Below are 19,405 nucleotides of genomic sequence, written 5' to 3'. Positions count from 1 at the left end.
AAACTCCCTGGCCGGCCGCTCCGAACGCCCGCCAACGCGCGCGCCCCCCCGCGCCGCCACACGGAGGCAGCTCATCGCCAGGGCATCACGCGGGCCCCACAGAAGTGGCAGGGCGCCTCAACCCGAGGGCACCCGTTGATTGACTGGCCCCGCGGGCGGGCCCGAGGAGCATACGCGGCTGGGCGGGCAGGAACGGGCCGAGGGATGGGCCGGGCCGGGCCGGGCCACGTCACTTGCGGGCGGAAAGATGATCGAAGGCGAAACATCCCTAGTCAATCTCCACAGCTACGTCCAGCACGCCCGCTCATAGGCCCGCCGCGCGCGCCAAACCCATGAAAGCCAACGCGACTGCCCGGCAAACGGAGGCGGAGGGTGGGGGGTGGTTTGTGTCTTCGCAAGCCCCACGCCGGCGGCCGGGATTGAGCTAACAGCGCGCCGCACGTGGGAAGCGCGAGCGTCTCTTGTAACACTGGGCAGCTTCTGCACCCGGCCTCCGCCCCCTTCGGCCCCGCCCCTGTCCCTGCTGAGGCGCTAAAACCTAAATCGCGTGAAGTCCTTGCGTCGTTGGCAAAGTACAGCCTTGGGGGTGTGAGTTTGGTGGTTTTGGTTTAATTTTAAAACAGATGGGATGCGTCGTTTTTAATTTGGAGCGACTTGAGAATTGTATGTAGCCAATTTTAATTGCAGTACCCTACCACTTCAAAATAAACAAATTGCTCGAAATAAGTACGAATTGTAGGAAGAAACTCATCCTTTTGACAGTTCTTTCCCTGGAGCTGGTCCCTGGGTTGGTGAGGAGTCCATTGCACCCATCTGGAAGCTGACACAAACTGGATGAAGTGAAGTGAGTAACAGGTGGGAAGCGCCTGTGCCCTTGCGTGGCCCTGCCGGGACACGGACCAAGGGCTCTGGAAGCAGAAAGGATGGAGAGGGTTTGGCTTGAGGCCAAGCTCCATTTTCGTTGATATGTTTGACGTTACCATTTGCTCAGTGAAAAAGAGAAAAACACAAACCCAACCAAAAGTGATCATCGAGTTTCATATGCAGGAATGCCTAACCTGGGCTGTTGGGGCTTGTTAGGGGCTGTGGCAGAAATCCATTGTCAGAAGCACGAGAAGGTAAGTGCAATGTAATTCAGCTAGGTTAAGTTTTTAGTCCTGTAAAGATACCATTATCCATTTTCTCTCCTGGCAGTAAAACGAGAAATGTTTTATTAGAAACAAGCTTTCAAGTATTTTAAGTAATAGGAAATGCAACATATACATGCAGATGTAAATGTAAAAAGCAATATCACAGTGGCAGCCAATAAACTGTGCTGCATTTTATGTTTTGAACAAAAGTTTAAATAGTTAATTAAGGTAGATGAAAATATTAAAATGCATTTAAAAATTGGGGTTGGCTTTCAGAAGAGAAACACATAACAAGCAGCACTTTAGACATGAACTAACCCAATCTAGTGATGCCAGATATTGCTATATTCACTCATAGAAATCTGTGGATGTCATGGATCTTGCCTAGCTAATGAAAACTGAGGAGAGTTTACTGAAAAAAAGGATTAAAGTAACTGTGATATGGTTAGGAAAGGTGTGTGATTTAGCCACCTCCCTGTCTTGTGACCCAGAGAGCACACAGGCCATAAGTTGATGCATTTGCTGTATTTGTCTGTACGGAGTGGTACTCCACATGTAATTTGGAAATATGCTTGATATATTAAAATATTATTTGTGAGAATGGTTTTGCTTAAAAGAAGTGAAGTCTTCATTGCACAGTTCTTGGCAAATATCAGATTTCTGTAACAGAGAGAAAAGAGATGACATAATTTTAATGACCAACGATTGCTTCCAAAGCCATATATGTCATTTAAAATGAAGTATAGTTAATGATTATACAATGTTAGTATTTAAAGACCTAGGTGAAGGAAGATCAATTGCTATGGCAAATGCTATACTGATCTTAATATAAATTAGTAAAAAAGAATTTTTGTACTCTTGATACTGCTGAAAATTTGCTATTTTGTTACATAAGCACTGCATCATATACTATATGCAAAAAGAATTAAAGTATGCTTGCATAGGTAGACTTTTTTTTAGTTAGTGCACATATGACTTCACAAAGTTAACATTCTATAAATTAGTTGGTTTGATTTTACGTACCAGGCTGGATAATTTATAACAAAGTCAAACAATCAGTAGTTTCAACCTGCTCATTTTTAATGTAGAGATGAATTCCTACCTCCAGAAGAAAATACACAAGCCTCTCTACATTCCTCTTCACTCTCAAAGCGGTTTGCATTTCCATCACAGCCACCGTACCAAAACTGAGCACAAGCATTGGCTTGTTTATCATAATACCATTTTATCATATAAACACGGCACATCCCTTGATCCAACCTTAACTGGCACCGGAGGATACTTTCTAAAATAAAGAAAAAAGAGGAATAGAAACAATTCAGTTTGTAACAGTCAATTGTATTGCATAGATTTTACCTTTTAAACTCCGATTTTTGGTTGTTTTTTTTTCCTGGTAATGTTATACAACAGTTTAAGATTCACTCTTAGTTCTAAAGATGTTAGTATTGAAGGCAAGTTAAAAGTGCATCTTAGTAGGTCGATTAAACTATTCCTTTACTGGCATGGTTCTAGTAATTCCAGAAATAACAGTATTATGGCTCTACATACCAAAAGAGCAAAGAATATGAATACGATAATTTTGAAATCTATTTTTTGAAATCTAATTAAGTGCAACCAGTCTTGTGAGCAACCTGAAATTGTAAGCCTAAGAGCTGTAAGGTAGTTGCATATGCTGTTTTCAAATCATAAGCATGACCATCGTCCTTCTCTGCTGCATGTTAGTTCTTTTTGTGGTTGGAAGAAGAGACATTAAAATAGTGAGAAGAATATAAAACTTTAGTCTTGCTTTTGTAAGATATTTGTGTTACTTATCTAATACAATGGTAGTACTTATGTACATAAGTACTTTACCATTGTAAAGCCTGTTGGTCTAGTGACTCCTACAGATATGCATAAGAGGACTGTGACATACTAATCTAGTCTCACTAATAATACCATTAGATAGAAAGCAATTTTCTGTTAAGTTTAATGTTGTGACACCAATATTTTGTCTTTGTTAACTCGTACCTTGTCACTTTTTTGGGTGGAAAAAAAAAAGTTATTGCCAGGGACCAGATAAGCCATGCCAGTGTTCCCAGGAAGCATGGGAACATGTTTCTATCACTCTTTTCTGTTGCTCCCATCATAACAAACTATTACTGGAACTCAAAATCCCCCAAATGATGAACAAAATACATTTGGACATTTCATGTCCAAAAAATCAATGAAAAGAATCAATCCTTTGAGCAGTCAGCTAATTATCATACTTTTCTTCAAATGACTAAACACAGTTTTTTCCTATTTCTCCTCTCCTCTGAAAGAGAAAGCTATTTTTTCTGTCCAATTCTGAAACCATTATCTTTGTCTTTAATGAAGCCTCCTATCTCCATAGACTGCCCCTTCTTGGCTGACAAATTACCTGCTCACTGGCCCACCTCTCTTTTTGATGCCATTTATGAGCTCCTGTCAGATAACCTTGCTTTTGCCATAAGTGGAGCAGTGGGATTTGGAACTTGGGAAGAAAAAAATGGCAACTAGATCTGTTATAAAATCCTGAAATGGATTCTCTTGCACATCATGGACTCACAAAATCTTCAGAGAGTAGAACAAAATTACTCTGATTTAAAACCTTATTAAAAGTTAGTATCAGGATAAGAGGGAACAAAATGAAAAACTAGTTATGATCTATAACCTGGTCTTGGTGTGAGTCCTGCAGTTGAAAGAGGTGATGTCATCACTTTATTGGATGGTGATTGTTTAGATGGCAATAATGGTACCACAGCTGCAGCTGAAAAGAAACAGAATGAGACGTTGATTTTTGATCAGCCAAAAAAGCAGATGAAGAAATGAATGATGATAAAAATACCTCTAGTGTCTGCTGTTAGGAAGGGTAACTGTTTCTCCTCTTGTTCCTCTTCATAGGCTTCATATACTACCACAGGAGGTAATTTGGTCTGAAATAAGCAGTTGATTTTCTTTGTTTTCCAGATACTGTGAAGTGTTTAAAAATTAACAAGCCCTCCATGACTCAGAGATTTTCTAATGTTATTCCTTTCCATTTAACCTGACTTCAGTGTTAAAAACCAGAATTTTAAATTCACCTGGTTGGTTTACCAGGAAAGTTGTCATACCTAAATATGATATATATATTTTTTTTTAGTTGGCCTTTACAGAATTTTATTTATAAACTTAAAATGATAATCTACAATTGAGTTCAATTCTTAGACTTAATTATAACAGTGTAATTGCTTTTTAATAATGTCGTTTCACACTGTGGCACAAATATTCCTGCATTAAACAAAGGAATGATAATTCTTGTAACAGTATCAGGAATAAACTATAGCAATTATAAATTATATATTATATTATAAATTATAGCCTGCATGCAACATCAGAACTCTTACTTAGAACAACCAGCTCTGAGCATACCATGTTAAAGGAGCTATTACAGTACCTGTCTGGCAGAAAAGTAAGGTGAAGGTTACATACTACCTCAGGCAGCACAGAGGGATATATATTTTAAACTTCTGCTCATTGAAGTCTGCTGAATTTTCATACCGGAGCTAATGGATGAGGAAGATCACCAAGACTCAGAGGACTTTCTACTGTAGATACTCCAGGTGTCTGTGCTGAAAGTGGTTGTCCATTAACATGGTGGTTCTGAAGTGTGTAATATAAAGAACTTGGAGATACTGAATGGAAATATGAACCACTTATACTTGCACCATTTCCATTACGGTTGTATATTAAGGTACCATGTTCATCTTCACAAAATTGGTTTACTAATTTGGACTCCAGAGCTGTTTAAAAAAAAGAAAGTAAAAAACATCATACTGAGAAATTCAATGAATTTTTAAAATATGGGCTATTTATATACGTCAGTAATACACACGTAATCCAGTACTCCTCTGGATTGTTTATATGTCTCTAAGAAGATTATTCCAGACTCTCTGCACTATAGCTTTTTTTGGTCACAAATTTGCCAGCATGTAAGTCCTCTACATGGTACAAAATACAATGAACTTATTTAAAGGTGTTCATCCAAACTTAGTAACAACTACTAGTTGGTTACAGGAAAATAACTTCTTACCTTGCTGATGTGAACAACTAAATGAAAAAGGGAAGTGAACAAGCAGAATTTATGACAATGGGTTTCACTCTGACTTACAGTCCAGCAGATGTGCAATGCATGAGCACTTACTCAGCCTAGAAAACCAGTTTAAGCAGCTGTTTTCCTAGACTGGGTGACATCCCCCTGTTGGCGTGTTGAATCATTGCCCTATAATGTGACCCCTTAAAAGAAGTGAATCTCTATCTCTAGGTTCCTATTACTTTGCACCTTGTAACTAATCCTGATCAGCATCAAAACTTGACATATCCATAAAGATAGTACTGTCCCCCCACCATGCCCCCTTCTGAGAAGCATCAGATACAATGCATAACTTCAGTGAACGCACCTGGAAGGGTGTTAAAGTCATCAATGAGAAACATGTGTTCTGTGTCTGGATCTGAGGCGATCAGATTGAGCTCGCGCACAAACTCGGCCTGTGTCGGATCTGAAGTGTTTACAATTCCTATTGCGTACATTTCGATGTTTGCTGCGTGAGCCTCTCGAACGGCAGTGTCCAGTTTTACAGCTTCTCTCTTGTCTGCTTGGCCATCTGTCAGCACAAGAGCTACTTTCCGCACTCCTGCTCGAGCACCGAGGAATCCTTCCTGGGTTGCTTTACGGATAGCAGTTCCTGTGTAAGTGCCTTCTCCCATGTATTGCATTTTTCTGATTGCTTGCTTAACGTCCTGACGAGTTGTATATTTGTTGAGACCAAATTCTAGTTGAACTTCTAAACTGTATAACACCAGGCCAATTCTAGTAGCATTTCTGCCTACAGTTACTCTGTCTACTAAAGCAGTTACAAAGTCTTTGACAATCTCAAAATTTTCTGGTCCCACACTCTCAGAGCTGTCAATCACAAATACAAGCTCCATAGGAATTTCCTTACATTTAATGCCACAACCTGCAAAGGAAAAATAAAAAAACCCAGATCACAATGACTTGACATGGTATCCTTTTGGAAAGGAGAAGAATGTAAATGTAATAAAGAAAATATAGAACCTGAACGTAAAGATTTCCTGAGTACTTACCACATATCTCTTTAATTAATTTAATTATATCTTCTCTCTGGATATGAAAAGAATTAAATATGAAATTATTTTACAACTTTGCCTCTTTCAGATAATGCATAATATTGACACTAACAAATATTTTGTTTAAAATTAATATTTGTGTCCTACAGGAACTTAGAAAAATCTTACTGTTTAACTTCCAAACCTGACCTTCCAAACAGGGAATGAGTCCCACATTTTACACTGAACTGTTTCATATGCATATAACAATCATTAACTTGACAACACAGAAACATCTTTATCGAAAACAGTTAACTACTGTTATTGTAAAAATGTTTTGTGATTAACTGATTCTCATTAAAACTGAAAATCATTCATATTTTAGTATCTGAATAATGATATCCATTTTAAATGTGTTGGGAGTGGAGAAACAGACCCAACTTTAGGAATTGTATTGCTTGTAGTGAGCTGATGTATGACAGAGCACCCACACAGAATGGAATTGGGAGTTGGAAGCCCTGGTGTATCTGGCCCACTCTGTTACCCAGATTTCATCAGAAAAAAGAAAAAACAGCTGCTGCCTTCGGAGCTGTCTGTTCAGAAAAGTGAGACCTTCTGTGAACAAAGTGTTTCTTGTTATTAGAGAAATCCTTGGTTATATTTTTTTAAGTGCATGACAGGACTCATTTGGCATTGAGTCAGCCTTTCAAATACAACCTTTTGCTACTGCTGCTCAGCTTCCATAAAACTTAGTAGTAGTCACTGACATACTTTTACTGAATTTGGGTCAAGTGCAGTTCAGACTTAGCAGAAATATAATTAAGTTCATAGCATGACAGACCATGACAAGTTTGAAGATCCTTGCTCTTTATACTCTTAAATACTTGTAAAAAATCCTTTCTGCAGCAAGTGTACTCCTGAGTCATCTAAAGCTAACTGTAAAAGAACATATAACAGAAAAATGCCTAAAATTACCAGGAACTTAAAATTCCATTTCAGTAGAAAGTAGATGAGAAAAAATCAGAAATCTTTGAGTGGTTTCATGCTGCAGTATTACTGAGACCACTTCTTGTCAGAAAGCTCCATCCAAAATAATTAACAGGATATGTTTCATCTGATCTAGTATTGTTTATATCTTGCCATAAGGGGATTTAAATAATGGAATTTGCTTACTGTTAGACCTTGCTCTCCCTTTGGTCCAGTTTTGCCCTGTAACAGTGATTGTTAATTCAACATTGCAATTAATTAGTAACATTGTAATTCAGAATATGACTGCATCAATACCATTATTTGAACAATATTTGGCCAATAGGAACTTCGGCTAGAAAAAGTGGTGTTTGTGATACTACCTTGTGCATTCAGTATCTGCAGCCTCCTAAGGTGATGGTGTTATATGGGAATTGGATGACCTCAAGTCTCCCACTCAATCACCGATTGTCAGTTTACATTAGAAAGGGAGAATCTGTGCAAAGCTTTCTTGTCTACCATGTTGTGTTGATTTCCTCTCTCAATAGACTGTGTACCTGCCTGACACCCTGGAATAATGAGAATTCTGCTTCATCATGTGTGAGTTTAATAGGGCCAGTAGCAGGACAAAAATGAATTTTTAAAATATGGACTATTTATATGTTAGTGTATATATATATATATACATGTCACCCCCCCAGCAATGGAGTTTATATATTCCTACTTAATAGTATGCAAATTTCAGAACAGAAGAGCACCACATGGGACCTGCCCATCAGCAGAAGTTTTCATTTTGACTCCCCTCATTGTTCATCAGCTTTGAGGGAAAGTCTGAGCTGTAGTTATTTGCTAGCCATAGAATAGAATTGCATAGTTTTGTCTTGAAACATGGCAGTTGTCCTTCACTGCTCTCCTGGTTTCAGCTGGGATAGAGTTCATTTTCTTCTTAGTAGCTGGTTTAGGGCTGTGTTTTGGGTTTACTATGGGAATCATGCTGACAACACACTGATGTTTTGGATGTTGCTAAGTGGCGCTTACCCTAAGTCAAGGACTTTTCAGTTTCCCATGCTCTGCCAGTGAGGAGCTGCAGAAGGAACTGCAGGGAACATGGCCAGGACAGCTGACCCCAAGTGGCCAAAGGGATATTCCATAGCATAGGATGTCACACTCAGTACACAAACTGGGGGGAGCTGGCTGGGAGGGGCCGATCACTGCTTGGGGGTGGGCTGGGCACTGGTCAGCAGGTGGTGAACAACTGTATTGGGCATCACTTGTTTTTTTCATTATTATGATTATTATTATACTTTGGTTCAATTACTAAACTGTTTTATGTCCACCCATGAGGCTTGTCCTTCTGTATGTGAATTTTATTTTTAGTTTTGTTTTACTTTTTTTATCTTATTCATCCTGCCCCCTAGTGGCCCACAAGGCTAGGGGGTAGGTGACTGAGTGGCTGCACGGTATTTAGTTGCTGGCTGGGGTTAAATCATGACAACTTCCTTAAGAGAGAAACCACATCTGTGGGATAAGTGGGGTATTAATCAAGGAAATGTCTTTTTGCTTTTAAAGTTTTTCATTGTTTCAGTTTCTTAAGTATTTCAGATTATATGTAGTTAAATAGAAAGAAGAACACACAACTCAGCTTTGTTATTACATGGTTTAAGAAAACAGCCATGATAAACCTGAGTTACTCACGGGTTCTCCAGATAAACCAGGGTCACCCACATCACCTTTTTCTCCTTTTTTCCCCTTGTCACCTGTAGCTCCTCGATCTCCCTGTAAAACCATGTTGGTAAGCAGACAGAAAGCATAATTCAGTTTTTATTACACTTTTCAAATTTCTCTCTAGTTGCCTTTGTTGAATTTTCCTTCAGCTTCTGATATGACAGAAATCTTCGTTAGACATCATTTAAATAACTTGGTATTTTGTGACTTTCATTAATAACTTATAGGATTGGCTAAGCATCCTTATGGGAAAAAAAAAGTGAAGCTGTTTGAACAATGAACCATCTCAAACAACTATATGCACACTATAGAGGGGTTTCATGTGATATTACGTGATGGAAATTATTATCAGTGTCTTAGGAAAATAAGATAACAGTAGGGAAATAGAAAAGAAATCCAAGGGTGTCATTGGAATGAATAATGAGAATATCACTCTGAGAAACCTTTTGGCCCAGAAAATTTGGAATTGCAAACAGATGGATTCGTGTGTCCTGGTTTGATTTTTAGTAGACTATGGTATTTTGTACAGCCTTTCTGAGCCAATGTGATTGCATCTAAAAACTGATTCCAATCTAAAGTTCTCTTTTTCTTAACATTGATGTAAAGCCCAAATTTTGCATAGTGGGTGAAAGAAAGGCAGTAATATTAAATCTAATAATAAAATAACTTCTAATAATAATATAATCTTCCAATATCTGGGGTTTTCCCAAATGCCCATTCCCTTTACACAGAATTTATAAGCCTTCAATGAGAGCTGACTGTAATGAGTATTTTCAGTGTGTTCTTTTCCATCTAGGGCATTATCTCTCATTTACATATCATACCTTCTGTCCTAAAAGCCCATCTCCAGGAGGGCCTCGTGGTCCTGGCATTCCTTGAATTCCTTGTTCCCCCTAATGATAATCCAAGTAGTGATATTAACTCTTTGTAATCATTAATCATGCTTTAAGTTTAAATGTTCAAAGAGAAAGTGTTTCAAACTGCATTTTAACAAGTATTTTGAGGCACTTGAGACAATGTAGTAGCTAGCTTATATTTCTCAAATATTTCTTCAGTATAAAGTTATATAATATTGAAAAACCACATTATTGATTTTAATTTTAATTTGTTCCCTCTTTCTATCCCATTTTATTCATTCTCATTCCTTTTTTCTTATTTCTGTCTTTTGAGTGTGTCTCATCTGACTGATGCTTTGGGTAAAAGTGCATGTTATAGGGAAAAATTAATATTACACATAGATTCAGGATGGAGACGCTTTCTCTACCATAGTATTCATATAACTACTTCAGGCTGTCTCCATGGGCATGAGAGCTGAGGAAGAAGAAATGGTATTTTTAATTTCGTAAAGGTATCTTTGATGAAAGTTCCTTCCTTCTCCCTCAACACGTGTGCTTGGGCTGGTTGTTCACAGCACACGTTCTGTATCAGAGCAGAACATACAGATACAGAACATACTTTGTAAGCTCCCATTATCCTTCTCATTTTCTCGCCTGAGGCTCTCTTCATATAAGAAACTATGTGAAATCTCCCTAACACTGTGATGGTCAGACTGACCGCTCAGCACAGGTTAAATATTGGAGACATGAATTAATTTACCTTAGTTCCTTGAATACCTTCACCAGGAGGTCCCAGAGAGCCAGGTGGCCCTGGGCGTCCTATGGTTCCCTAGAGAATATTCAGAATAAAAATACACAATAAATTGTTGTACCACCATGTAATTTCTTGTCCACCCTCTACCAGACATTTCTTTTTATAAGTAGTGAGGATAAGATTGCTCTGTCCGACAAAGACTCATTTCAGCCTTTATCAGATTATTAAAATCCAATTTATACGTCAAAGGAGTCACTTGGCTTAATGATTACTGAACATAAATAACCTTGCTGAGAGATATATACGTTGTGTTGAAGGAAGGATTGTATTGTTGGGATATTGGGGACTGAATTAAGATTTAAGAGAGGATTATTATTGTTTTGTTATCTTTCATCACCATTAAGTAAGACCCATGGGCATACATACTAATGTGGCATTGCAAATAAATACTTGTTGCTAATTCATAAGATAGTTTTCAAAAGAACTCTAGAGAAAATGTTTCCATTCCATATGTTATTCACAGGAAGCAATCAAAACCCACATAGTGAAATATTAATTTCATGCCTATATTGCTATTCCAGTATCCCTGCACGAAATTCTCTTTTTCCTCATTTGTAAGGATACTGTGCACATGCCAGTCCTTGGGACTAGTCCTGGCTGGGAAAGTGCTTCACTACTGCTTTGCTCTGGATGTGGTTTTCATGCCAATGTGAACTGAATCTCTGGGACCAATAAGCCACATTCTGCAGGTAACACATTATTATGTTGCATAATCTTTGCATTTGACTTTGTTGAGTTCCTTTACATTTACATTCTACACCATTTCTTTTGCATTAGTAGACTTCTAAAACTGAGCTGTAGGAGCATAAGAATTTCCAATTTGGGAGGTTTCATAGTGAAAATTGCTTTTTATAGTTACAATTACTTTCAGGCCTTTGTCATGATGTATATTATAACTACAAAAATAATCCTTTTTTTCAAGGATCGATTCCTTATTGGCCATTATATGTTTATTAGGTTGGTATAGTAAAAAAGAAGAATTAATTCTAGAAGAACTCAACAGTATGCCTATAGCTGTAACAGTAGCATGGGCAAGACACACTAAGTGCTTGCCAGGCCATTAATTTTGACCAATGCCAGGTTTGAAGAAACTTTTGCTACTCAGGTGCAGCTAATGCCTGCAGGAGCTAAATGTTTTGTCACTGATCTTCACGCAAGGTTATCGTTTATCATATGCAACTGGAAGAAGGCTATGGTTTATGGCTAGTTACCAGAAACATTTTTGATTTTCTACAAAATAAAGATTATTTGTTGGATTAATTGTTTCTAGTGAAGCGTGAAGACAGAAGACATGTGGATGTCTATGCACTTCTATGCATTTTTATAGTATAGTTTGTTTGTTTGTTTGTTAGAAAAAAGACAAAGGGAGACATAATTGTTAAATCTCTTACTTTTGGTCCTGGCAAACCTTCTCCTGGTGGACCGGGGAGGCCAACTGGTCCTCTAATACCAGGATCACCCTGAAAGGCGATACTTTAAGAGATAAGTAGTGAATACAAAAGTTTAATTTATCTCTAGGATTCCCAGCACCTCTTATACTCAGATGGGACAAAGAGAAGAGAACTATTGAACAACATAGTGCAAGTCCAAACAGTGATAACTCATGAATATGGCAGGCAGGACAAGGAAGTTACTGGGGATAAACAGCTAGTGGTCTAAACATATTCAAGACATGTACAGCCAATTATGCATAGTTACACAGGAATTACAATTCCCGTGTTGAAAACAAAACAAAAAAACCACAAAGATTTTGCTTGCTGTCAGTTGAGTCACACTCTATGTTCAAATTGCCACTGTTCTAGCTTTTTCCTATCAGTGTCTCCAGACAGCTAGGGGTTTGAGGTCAGTGGGAAAAAGATGCATGTCCTTTTGAGAGACATTAAGCATGTTTAAATAGTTGCAGTCAATTCTTCAATTGCCTGTATAATGCCAGTAATCCTGCAATCTGCATCAGGATGAGTTCTGAAGTGAAGCTTGAAGAGCTTCTATGGGATCTATCTTTTATATACTGACAAGGAAGTTAAAGCTGGACTAAATAGGTATTCTGACTGTGATATATAAGTAGGAATTATATCTCCACGAAGTAACATATACATATACATATGCATATACATATACATATACATATACATATACATATACATATACATATACATATACATATACATATACATATGCATTTACTTTTCTAGAAGTTAAGGTCTGTACCTTAGGTCCTGGTAGCCCGACTCCATCTGGGCCTTGTTCACCAGGAATCCCAGGGAGGCCTGGCAAGCCCTGAAATTGTATACACAGACAACATACATTTAATTTACGGTTATATTGACTATGTGCTTTTGTTAACATTTGTATGGTAGTGTCTTGGATATATTGTCTCTTGGTGGGATCACTTTAGTCTACAATTGGTTAAATTTTACTCTTATAAACCAGAAGTGGTGTCAGTGGCATTTGTGTGTGTGTTGAATGCCATGCAGGGGGCTTGCATGTGTTTGAAGACAGAGGAGTCTAACCTGGAAAGACAGTTGCCACAGCCATTCTGCACTGCATAATCAAGAGAAGTGGAGGACAGGGAAGGTCTTGCACTATTTCAGAAGGAGATTTTCCTTCTATGCTGAAATGCATTTCCACAGTTGAGGAGTCTTTTTAGGCCTTTAGACCAACAAATCTTTCCTAGCATGTCAGACACAGAGGCGAATCACTTACGTGTAGCACTTATTTGTTCCCAATTCACATAAAAAAAAATCTATAAACTTACAGGTGGGCCGGGATAACCATCTCCTTTTGGCCCAAAGGGCCCGGGGGGTCCTGGAAGGCCTCGGTCACCCTGATGAAGGCAGGAAAAACCTCTGAGTGAATGCCAATACAGTTGTTAGCAGGAAATTTTCCATGGAAGTGAAACTTCTGTGGCAAATATACTGTAAATTGATTTTATCTGTCTATCTGCTAATGTATTTTACTATGTAAATTATTTTTTTTAGGTTTATTTAATCCTGGATTAAAACAGTACCAGCTCAGGATTTACAGGAGCATTCACTTCTATGAAACTAATTTTAGTATTTTTCAAGAGCTCTGTCTGTTGTAATTTGTGGCCTACATATAAGAAGAAATTCTGTTAGTTGCATTCCCCATATTTTTATCATAATTTTATCATAATTTGTTCTAGAATTGTATTTTCCTATAATGCTATGGAACCTCATTAAAACTTCTAACAGGAGCTTCCTATGGGAGATGTATAATTAAGCTTCTTTCATGGATGCAGATGGCTGGATTATTCAGGAACAAATTTACCAAGAAAACTAAAAGGACTTTAACCCTCCCAACCACACTGGATGGTGCAGTGAACTGCTCAGTTAGAGTTGAATGGATGATCAAGATTGTGTTTGTCCCTGTAGCTACACAAAATGTGGGCATGCAGAAATAACGCAAAAATAATTTAAAAAAATCAGATTGTAAAAGGCTTTCCCCTGTACAGCTTAGTGCAGATGTGTGTCTGAGAATGAAGGAACAGCAAAACCACTCATGCTGACAAAGACAGCAAAAAGTGAAGAACATAGTCACAGAAACAGGCAGTGTCACCCAGCTGAAAGAGCCTTGAGGACTCAAGGCTGAGGGAGAGAGACTTGCAGCTCTGAGCAAAGGGCTTGCTTCCTGTTGATTGATTCTTGTTGGATCCCCAGAAATGGGACAACATGCAATTCTCTGAATTAGCTGGACTATACCAGAAAAGTACGTGACTCCATCATCATAATCTCCTCCTGATGAAAATAAATGTAAGGATCTTGAAAACCTCTGACTGATCAAAAAGGGATAGAGATTGTTACACGCTTCTCATGCTTCTCTTACTATGTTCAGTTCACTCAAAGAACAAAAGTACTGTCAAATTCAATAAGAAAAAAAGGGGGGGGGCAAGCAGGATCCAGTATATTTTGAGAAACACAGGTTTATATGTCCTGAGTTTCTTGGTGTTCAAACAAAATCATTCCTGGAATGAAGAGTGGATTATGAAACTCAAATCTAGGTACCACTGAGGCAATACTAGAAAAGTGCTAGAGAGAGATTTGTAGCTACTTGTTCATGTTCTTCTTGCACTACTTAAGGTATTTCTTCTCACAGTACCAGTTTGGCCCATGTCCTGAGACCTTTTTGGAGTCTATAGATTACCATGTGTCAAAATTAGGAATGAAGCAAAGGAGCCTGGATGAGAAAAATTAACTGTACTTGACATGTAGGCTGTTGTAAGCACAGTTAACAGGTGTCCTCTCTGCATTCACTTCTAATCAATTAGAAACAGTCATTCTTCTCCTGGTTCTCTGCCATCTGAAAGCTTCTGATTCACAGAATCTGGAAGATTGACCATCCATGTTTTTCTGGCTCTGCAAATCCTTATACTCTAACAGAGTTGTAGGACACATTTGTTAAGAACTGTGAAACACTTGGCCATCCTAGGAGATTTTTGTTGCTTTACTGAAATCCTCCTGGCTTATTTTACAGTTCTATCAGAAACTAGTTTAACAATTTAGAAACTACCTTTGGCCCAGGAAGTCCCAAACCTGGTTCTCCAATTGGTCCAGCAAGACCAGGTAACCCAATGTCACCCTGCAATGAAGAAAATAAATACTCCTGTTACGTATTTTATTAAACTCCAATCACAGGCTGGTTTTCTGATATACAAATTTATATATATCAAACATAATAGCTAATTTTATTTATTGCTACTGCAAGCATTAAAACCCAAAAGCAGAATAAAGAAAGTATTTTGATATCCAAGGTTATTCAAAATAAAGCAATCAACAAAAGTAGGCCATACCTCAACCTGCCATACAGTTAATACGAGAGCACTGTGGTAACTAGACTGGATATAATCCATAACTCTATTCATAGGAAAGAAGAAGTTTTAGTTGACCTTCTGAGGCTGAAATGGTTTCAACAAGTATTAGCATAGCCTACTTCAGTTTTCACCCTGTGTTTATAGGCACTGGGAGCTGGAATCTGGATGTTACCTTTGGCCCAGGCACAGCTCTTCCAGGAGGGCCTGGCATTCCAAGACGTCCTGGTGCACCAGGCTCTCCCTGCAGTGAAGGAAGGAGAGAAAAACCAATGGATTTTTCTGAAAGTGAGCATGACCATCTCATATAGAAAGCATTTATGCAATAATTTACAATATTCCATTAAAATTCTGTTAGAATTTCTAATATGCAATTCTACATGGAATATCTGTGGAATATGTTTGAGAACTGATAACAAGCATACTTCTGTTTTCTCAATGGAAATGAGATCCTTCTGACTGCACAAACAGATGCTATTAGAAGTCCCTTTCTTAGTATATTTGAGACTTAGTCATACAGCACTCAAGACTTCCTGCCCAGCTCTGTAGGTATACTGAAAACATGTATACTTTTCTGTTAGAGTAGATTTTTTTGAAAATAGTCCTTTCAGTGTACTTTTTTACCTCTTTTACCTTTTATGTGGAAATACTCTTGTGTGTATAAGTAGCAAAGGACTTACTAAGAAACTGGAGGAGAAACCTAGAGTAGCTCTTCTCTCACTTTCAGTGAGAACTGAGTATTTTAATGGAAACTCCAAATTCATAAAAGAATATCAGCTATGAGTCAGTGTAAGGGAAAATAAAGTCCTGTCACATATGTATATTCCATACACAATACTGTCTTCCCAAATATTTCAGTATAAAAATACCAGTAGATACCTTAACTTTTTGTAAACCAACAGGGAAGCAATGTGGTAAAGGCAAAGTTTTTTAAAAAATGCTTCTAGCTGTTTAAGGGATCATGGTGTGTCTTGCTAAGAGAAGCGTTAGCTGGACTTTTTTTTTATTATTATTATTATTTAATGAAGCAAGTTCATTCTGGAACAGTTGTTTCTGAGATCTGGAACAAAGCACAGCTTTAGGAGGCTATTTTACACACAAAACATAGTAATAAACTCACTTTAGCTCCAGGAGGTCCAGGCACTCCTGCTGGTCCTGTTAATCCACGTATTCCTCTCTGACCTTGATCTCCCTACAGAAATGGAGAAGACATGTCACACATACTAAATAATATTAATTATTATTATTATTATTATAAGAATGTGCTAACTGGAATTAACTGTAAATGTCAGTGAAAGATATCAAAGATCTATCTTGTAGGTGGTGCACATGAGCTGTTCCTATTGCCTTCATTGGCAAGTCAGTTAATTCTGCTCAGTAATTGTCCAGTTTTGGATTGGTACAGCTACAACTACATAGATTTAATCCAAAATGAAATTAACTAACTTACCAGTGAATACTGTGGAAAAAAAGACAACCCAAAAGGAATCTTAAAGATTGAATCCTTGCAGCTGAAAACTAAGTTATTACATTAAAAAGATACTATCTAAGAAAAATTATCAAACCAGGAAAATATAATTCACTTGGTAGTACTTTTTTTTTTGATTCTAAGGCAAATAGGGCCAATCAATTGATCACGATGCCCTGTCTGATTGACCAGCTTGCACTTCCAGGAAGAAAAAGCTGAGAATAGTGTAAAGTTTGTAAAGGGAAAGCTGGTATTCAAGAGGATTATTAAGCTGTAATAATTACAACAAAAATAAAACTGTGAGTCCAGAATAGTATTTTTTTGTTATTTATATTAGACAAAAAAAGCCAAGGCTTTGACAAACTTATTCTTGGAACATTACAATATCGTGTGACATCTTTAGTAAGACATTCTTACCTTTTCCCCCTGTATTCCAATCCCTGGAGCACCTTCAGGACCTCTAAGACCAGGTAACCCTGGTTCACCCTTGAATAGAAAAATCAAGGGAGTATTTCATAGCATTGCATAGACATGGTGCAAGATCAAGTCTGTATTCCCTTGAATAAGTTCATTAAAATCATAGACCTTTTAGAGTCAATGACAAAACTCCCACTGATGTCAACTGGGTTCAGGATTTTCTTCCCACATTCACAAGCATGCAGTATAAAACTCCAGGTGGAATGCATGAAGTAGCCTTAGTGATGGCTGAACACTTTGATTATATAATCTTAAATACTGGCGTTTCTGATTCTAGGAAAATAACGTGATCAGAAGGCCAGAAAGGTTTCCCATAGCCATTTTAGTGGTTTTCCTTCTGAGTTGCAGGGCATTTAGTGGATTTTAAAAAGCCAAAACCTGTAAACAATGTAAGACAATGCCCCACCCCCAAAAAAGTAGAGAAAGCAAAGTTTACCCTAAAAAAGTATATTCGAAAGAGAATTCTTTTCACTGAAAAAGTGTGGTGCTTTTCCACTCTCTCTTCTAGGTCCAGGTATCAGCACAGGGAGAGCAGCAGGAATACTTGGAGGGAAGCAGGTAGACTGCAGACAGAGATGAACCAACCTTTTGTCCAGGGGCTCCATCTTCTCCTGGAAGACCAGGCAGACCTGCCAGTCCTGAAGGCCCTGGCTCACCCTAACATCAATAAAAAGTAAATCCTTCTATTAAATTCAGACTTGGTACTAATCTTTCTCTGACTTGAGGAAATCTATTTAATTTTTTTTCTAATGATTTAAATGTATTTATAGCACATATTTATGCATATGACCCCATATCTTGACTTTTTTATAAAGACAGCTCTCATTACCTGGTGCTTTCCTACCATCTCATTGTTTGAACTGTGCACTTTATCTGTGCAATTAAAATTCTTAGCTGTTAATGCTCCAGGTCAAACATAATGCCATCATATCATTAAATGGCAGCATTTATCAGATAGAACTGACTGTGACATGATTGACATCTTACTGGTGAATATCAGTGCAAATCTGTTGATGGCATGGAATTGTCTTGGGCCTATTTATGTAAGATTCAAGAGCCTGACCTGGCTTTAGGTGAAATGGGATCATTTGGGGTCAAATGGGTTCAATCAGCATTACTGTATTTTGTGAAATTAAAGAAAGAAGTGGAATAATTTCTTTTCTTTTCCAACCCCTGTCCCAAATCTGTAACAAACAAGAGCAAAACCACGACCGCCCTGTGCCTTTCTACTATCACGAAAGTACTTTTTCATCTATTCCCATATTTTATGTTAATCTGGCTGTTAATGACATAGGGACTGGTTACTATCTTGGTCACTTCAGCACTAAGATAATCTGGTTACAGCTTCCTCTCCTCTTAGCAACTGTGCTTTCCGTCTGTCAGCACAGCTTGTTTCTTGTGAGGATGTAGCTGCTGCTCTGTTTCCATCATATTCTGGTTGAAAAGGGAAGGAGCAGCACAATAACCACTATTCAGTGCTTTTTTTCACCTCTCTGGCTATAGTGTAGCTTACACTTGGGACTGTAAAATCTGCCAGCTGTTTCATATTCTGGATGGTTTTCTGGACAGAGCTGTAGGTGAGCTGTGTGCAGCACCGACTTGAGCATGGGTCAGGCATGTGGAAATTTCTCTAGTCACCATAAATCTTACTACTTTGTACAGAAGTGGTATATTTAAATGTTCCCATATGTAGAGGTTATTGAAAGTCTGGCTTAAAAATTTAAAAGACTAAGACTCTAGATTTTATTTCTAAACCTATTTTAGTGTCTACAGAAAGGATACTCAGGAAACACAAATTTATAATCTGAATAAATAAATAGATAAAATAATTCCTCTATTAACAATGTACCTTAGAACCAGGTTCTCCAATACCTCTTTCTCCTGGCACTCCAGTCTCTCCAGGCAAGCCTTGTTCACCCTTAAGTAGATATTAGTTTTTGACAGATTATTATGGAAAAGTATCAAAGCATACGCTTCGTTGCTTACATATAAAGGAAGATTAGTATGATATTGTCTTTAGTATGCTGTGTTAAACCCTTGGTCACAAAGGTTGGGAATCTG

At 38.0% G+C, this 19,405-nt stretch overlaps 1 protein-coding gene across 1 annotated transcript in view; it reads right to left on the bottom strand.

The window, feature by feature from the left end:
• Nucleotides 1-1,143: 1,143 nt before the first annotated feature.
• COL28A1 (collagen type XXVIII alpha 1 chain) overlaps nucleotides 1,144-19,405 on the bottom strand; it is a 34,274-nt gene continuing 16,012 nt past the window's right edge. Inside the window, exons 17-35 of the mRNA XM_018072475.2 lie at nucleotides 19,194-19,262; nucleotides 17,930-18,001; nucleotides 17,285-17,353; nucleotides 16,520-16,591; nucleotides 15,575-15,643; nucleotides 15,102-15,170; nucleotides 13,330-13,398; nucleotides 12,783-12,851; nucleotides 11,966-12,034; nucleotides 10,521-10,589; nucleotides 9,749-9,817; nucleotides 8,895-8,975; nucleotides 7,407-7,442; nucleotides 6,252-6,288; nucleotides 5,567-6,124; nucleotides 4,668-4,909; nucleotides 3,976-4,063; nucleotides 2,233-2,415; nucleotides 1,144-1,187 (exon numbers count right to left, since the gene is read on the bottom strand). Coding sequence (XP_017927964.2) covers nucleotides 1,144-1,187; nucleotides 2,233-2,415; nucleotides 3,976-4,063; nucleotides 4,668-4,909; nucleotides 5,567-6,124; nucleotides 6,252-6,288; nucleotides 7,407-7,442; nucleotides 8,895-8,975; nucleotides 9,749-9,817; nucleotides 10,521-10,589; nucleotides 11,966-12,034; nucleotides 12,783-12,851; nucleotides 13,330-13,398; nucleotides 15,102-15,170; nucleotides 15,575-15,643; nucleotides 16,520-16,591; nucleotides 17,285-17,353; nucleotides 17,930-18,001; nucleotides 19,194-19,262 — 2,034 coding nt within the window. The remainder of the gene's footprint in view (nucleotides 1,188-2,232; nucleotides 2,416-3,975; nucleotides 4,064-4,667; nucleotides 4,910-5,566; nucleotides 6,125-6,251; nucleotides 6,289-7,406; nucleotides 7,443-8,894; nucleotides 8,976-9,748; nucleotides 9,818-10,520; nucleotides 10,590-11,965; nucleotides 12,035-12,782; nucleotides 12,852-13,329; nucleotides 13,399-15,101; nucleotides 15,171-15,574; nucleotides 15,644-16,519; nucleotides 16,592-17,284; nucleotides 17,354-17,929; nucleotides 18,002-19,193; nucleotides 19,263-19,405) is intronic.

This window comes from Manacus vitellinus, unplaced genomic scaffold, assembly GCF_001715985.3.
Source record: "Manacus vitellinus isolate BGI_N305 unplaced genomic scaffold, ASM171598v3 scaffold_22_pilon, whole genome shotgun sequence".
Taxonomy (NCBI): domain Eukaryota; kingdom Metazoa; phylum Chordata; class Aves; order Passeriformes; family Pipridae; genus Manacus; species Manacus vitellinus.
The sequence above is the reverse complement of the archived record's forward strand: the minus strand, read 5'-3'. Positions and strand labels throughout refer to the sequence as shown.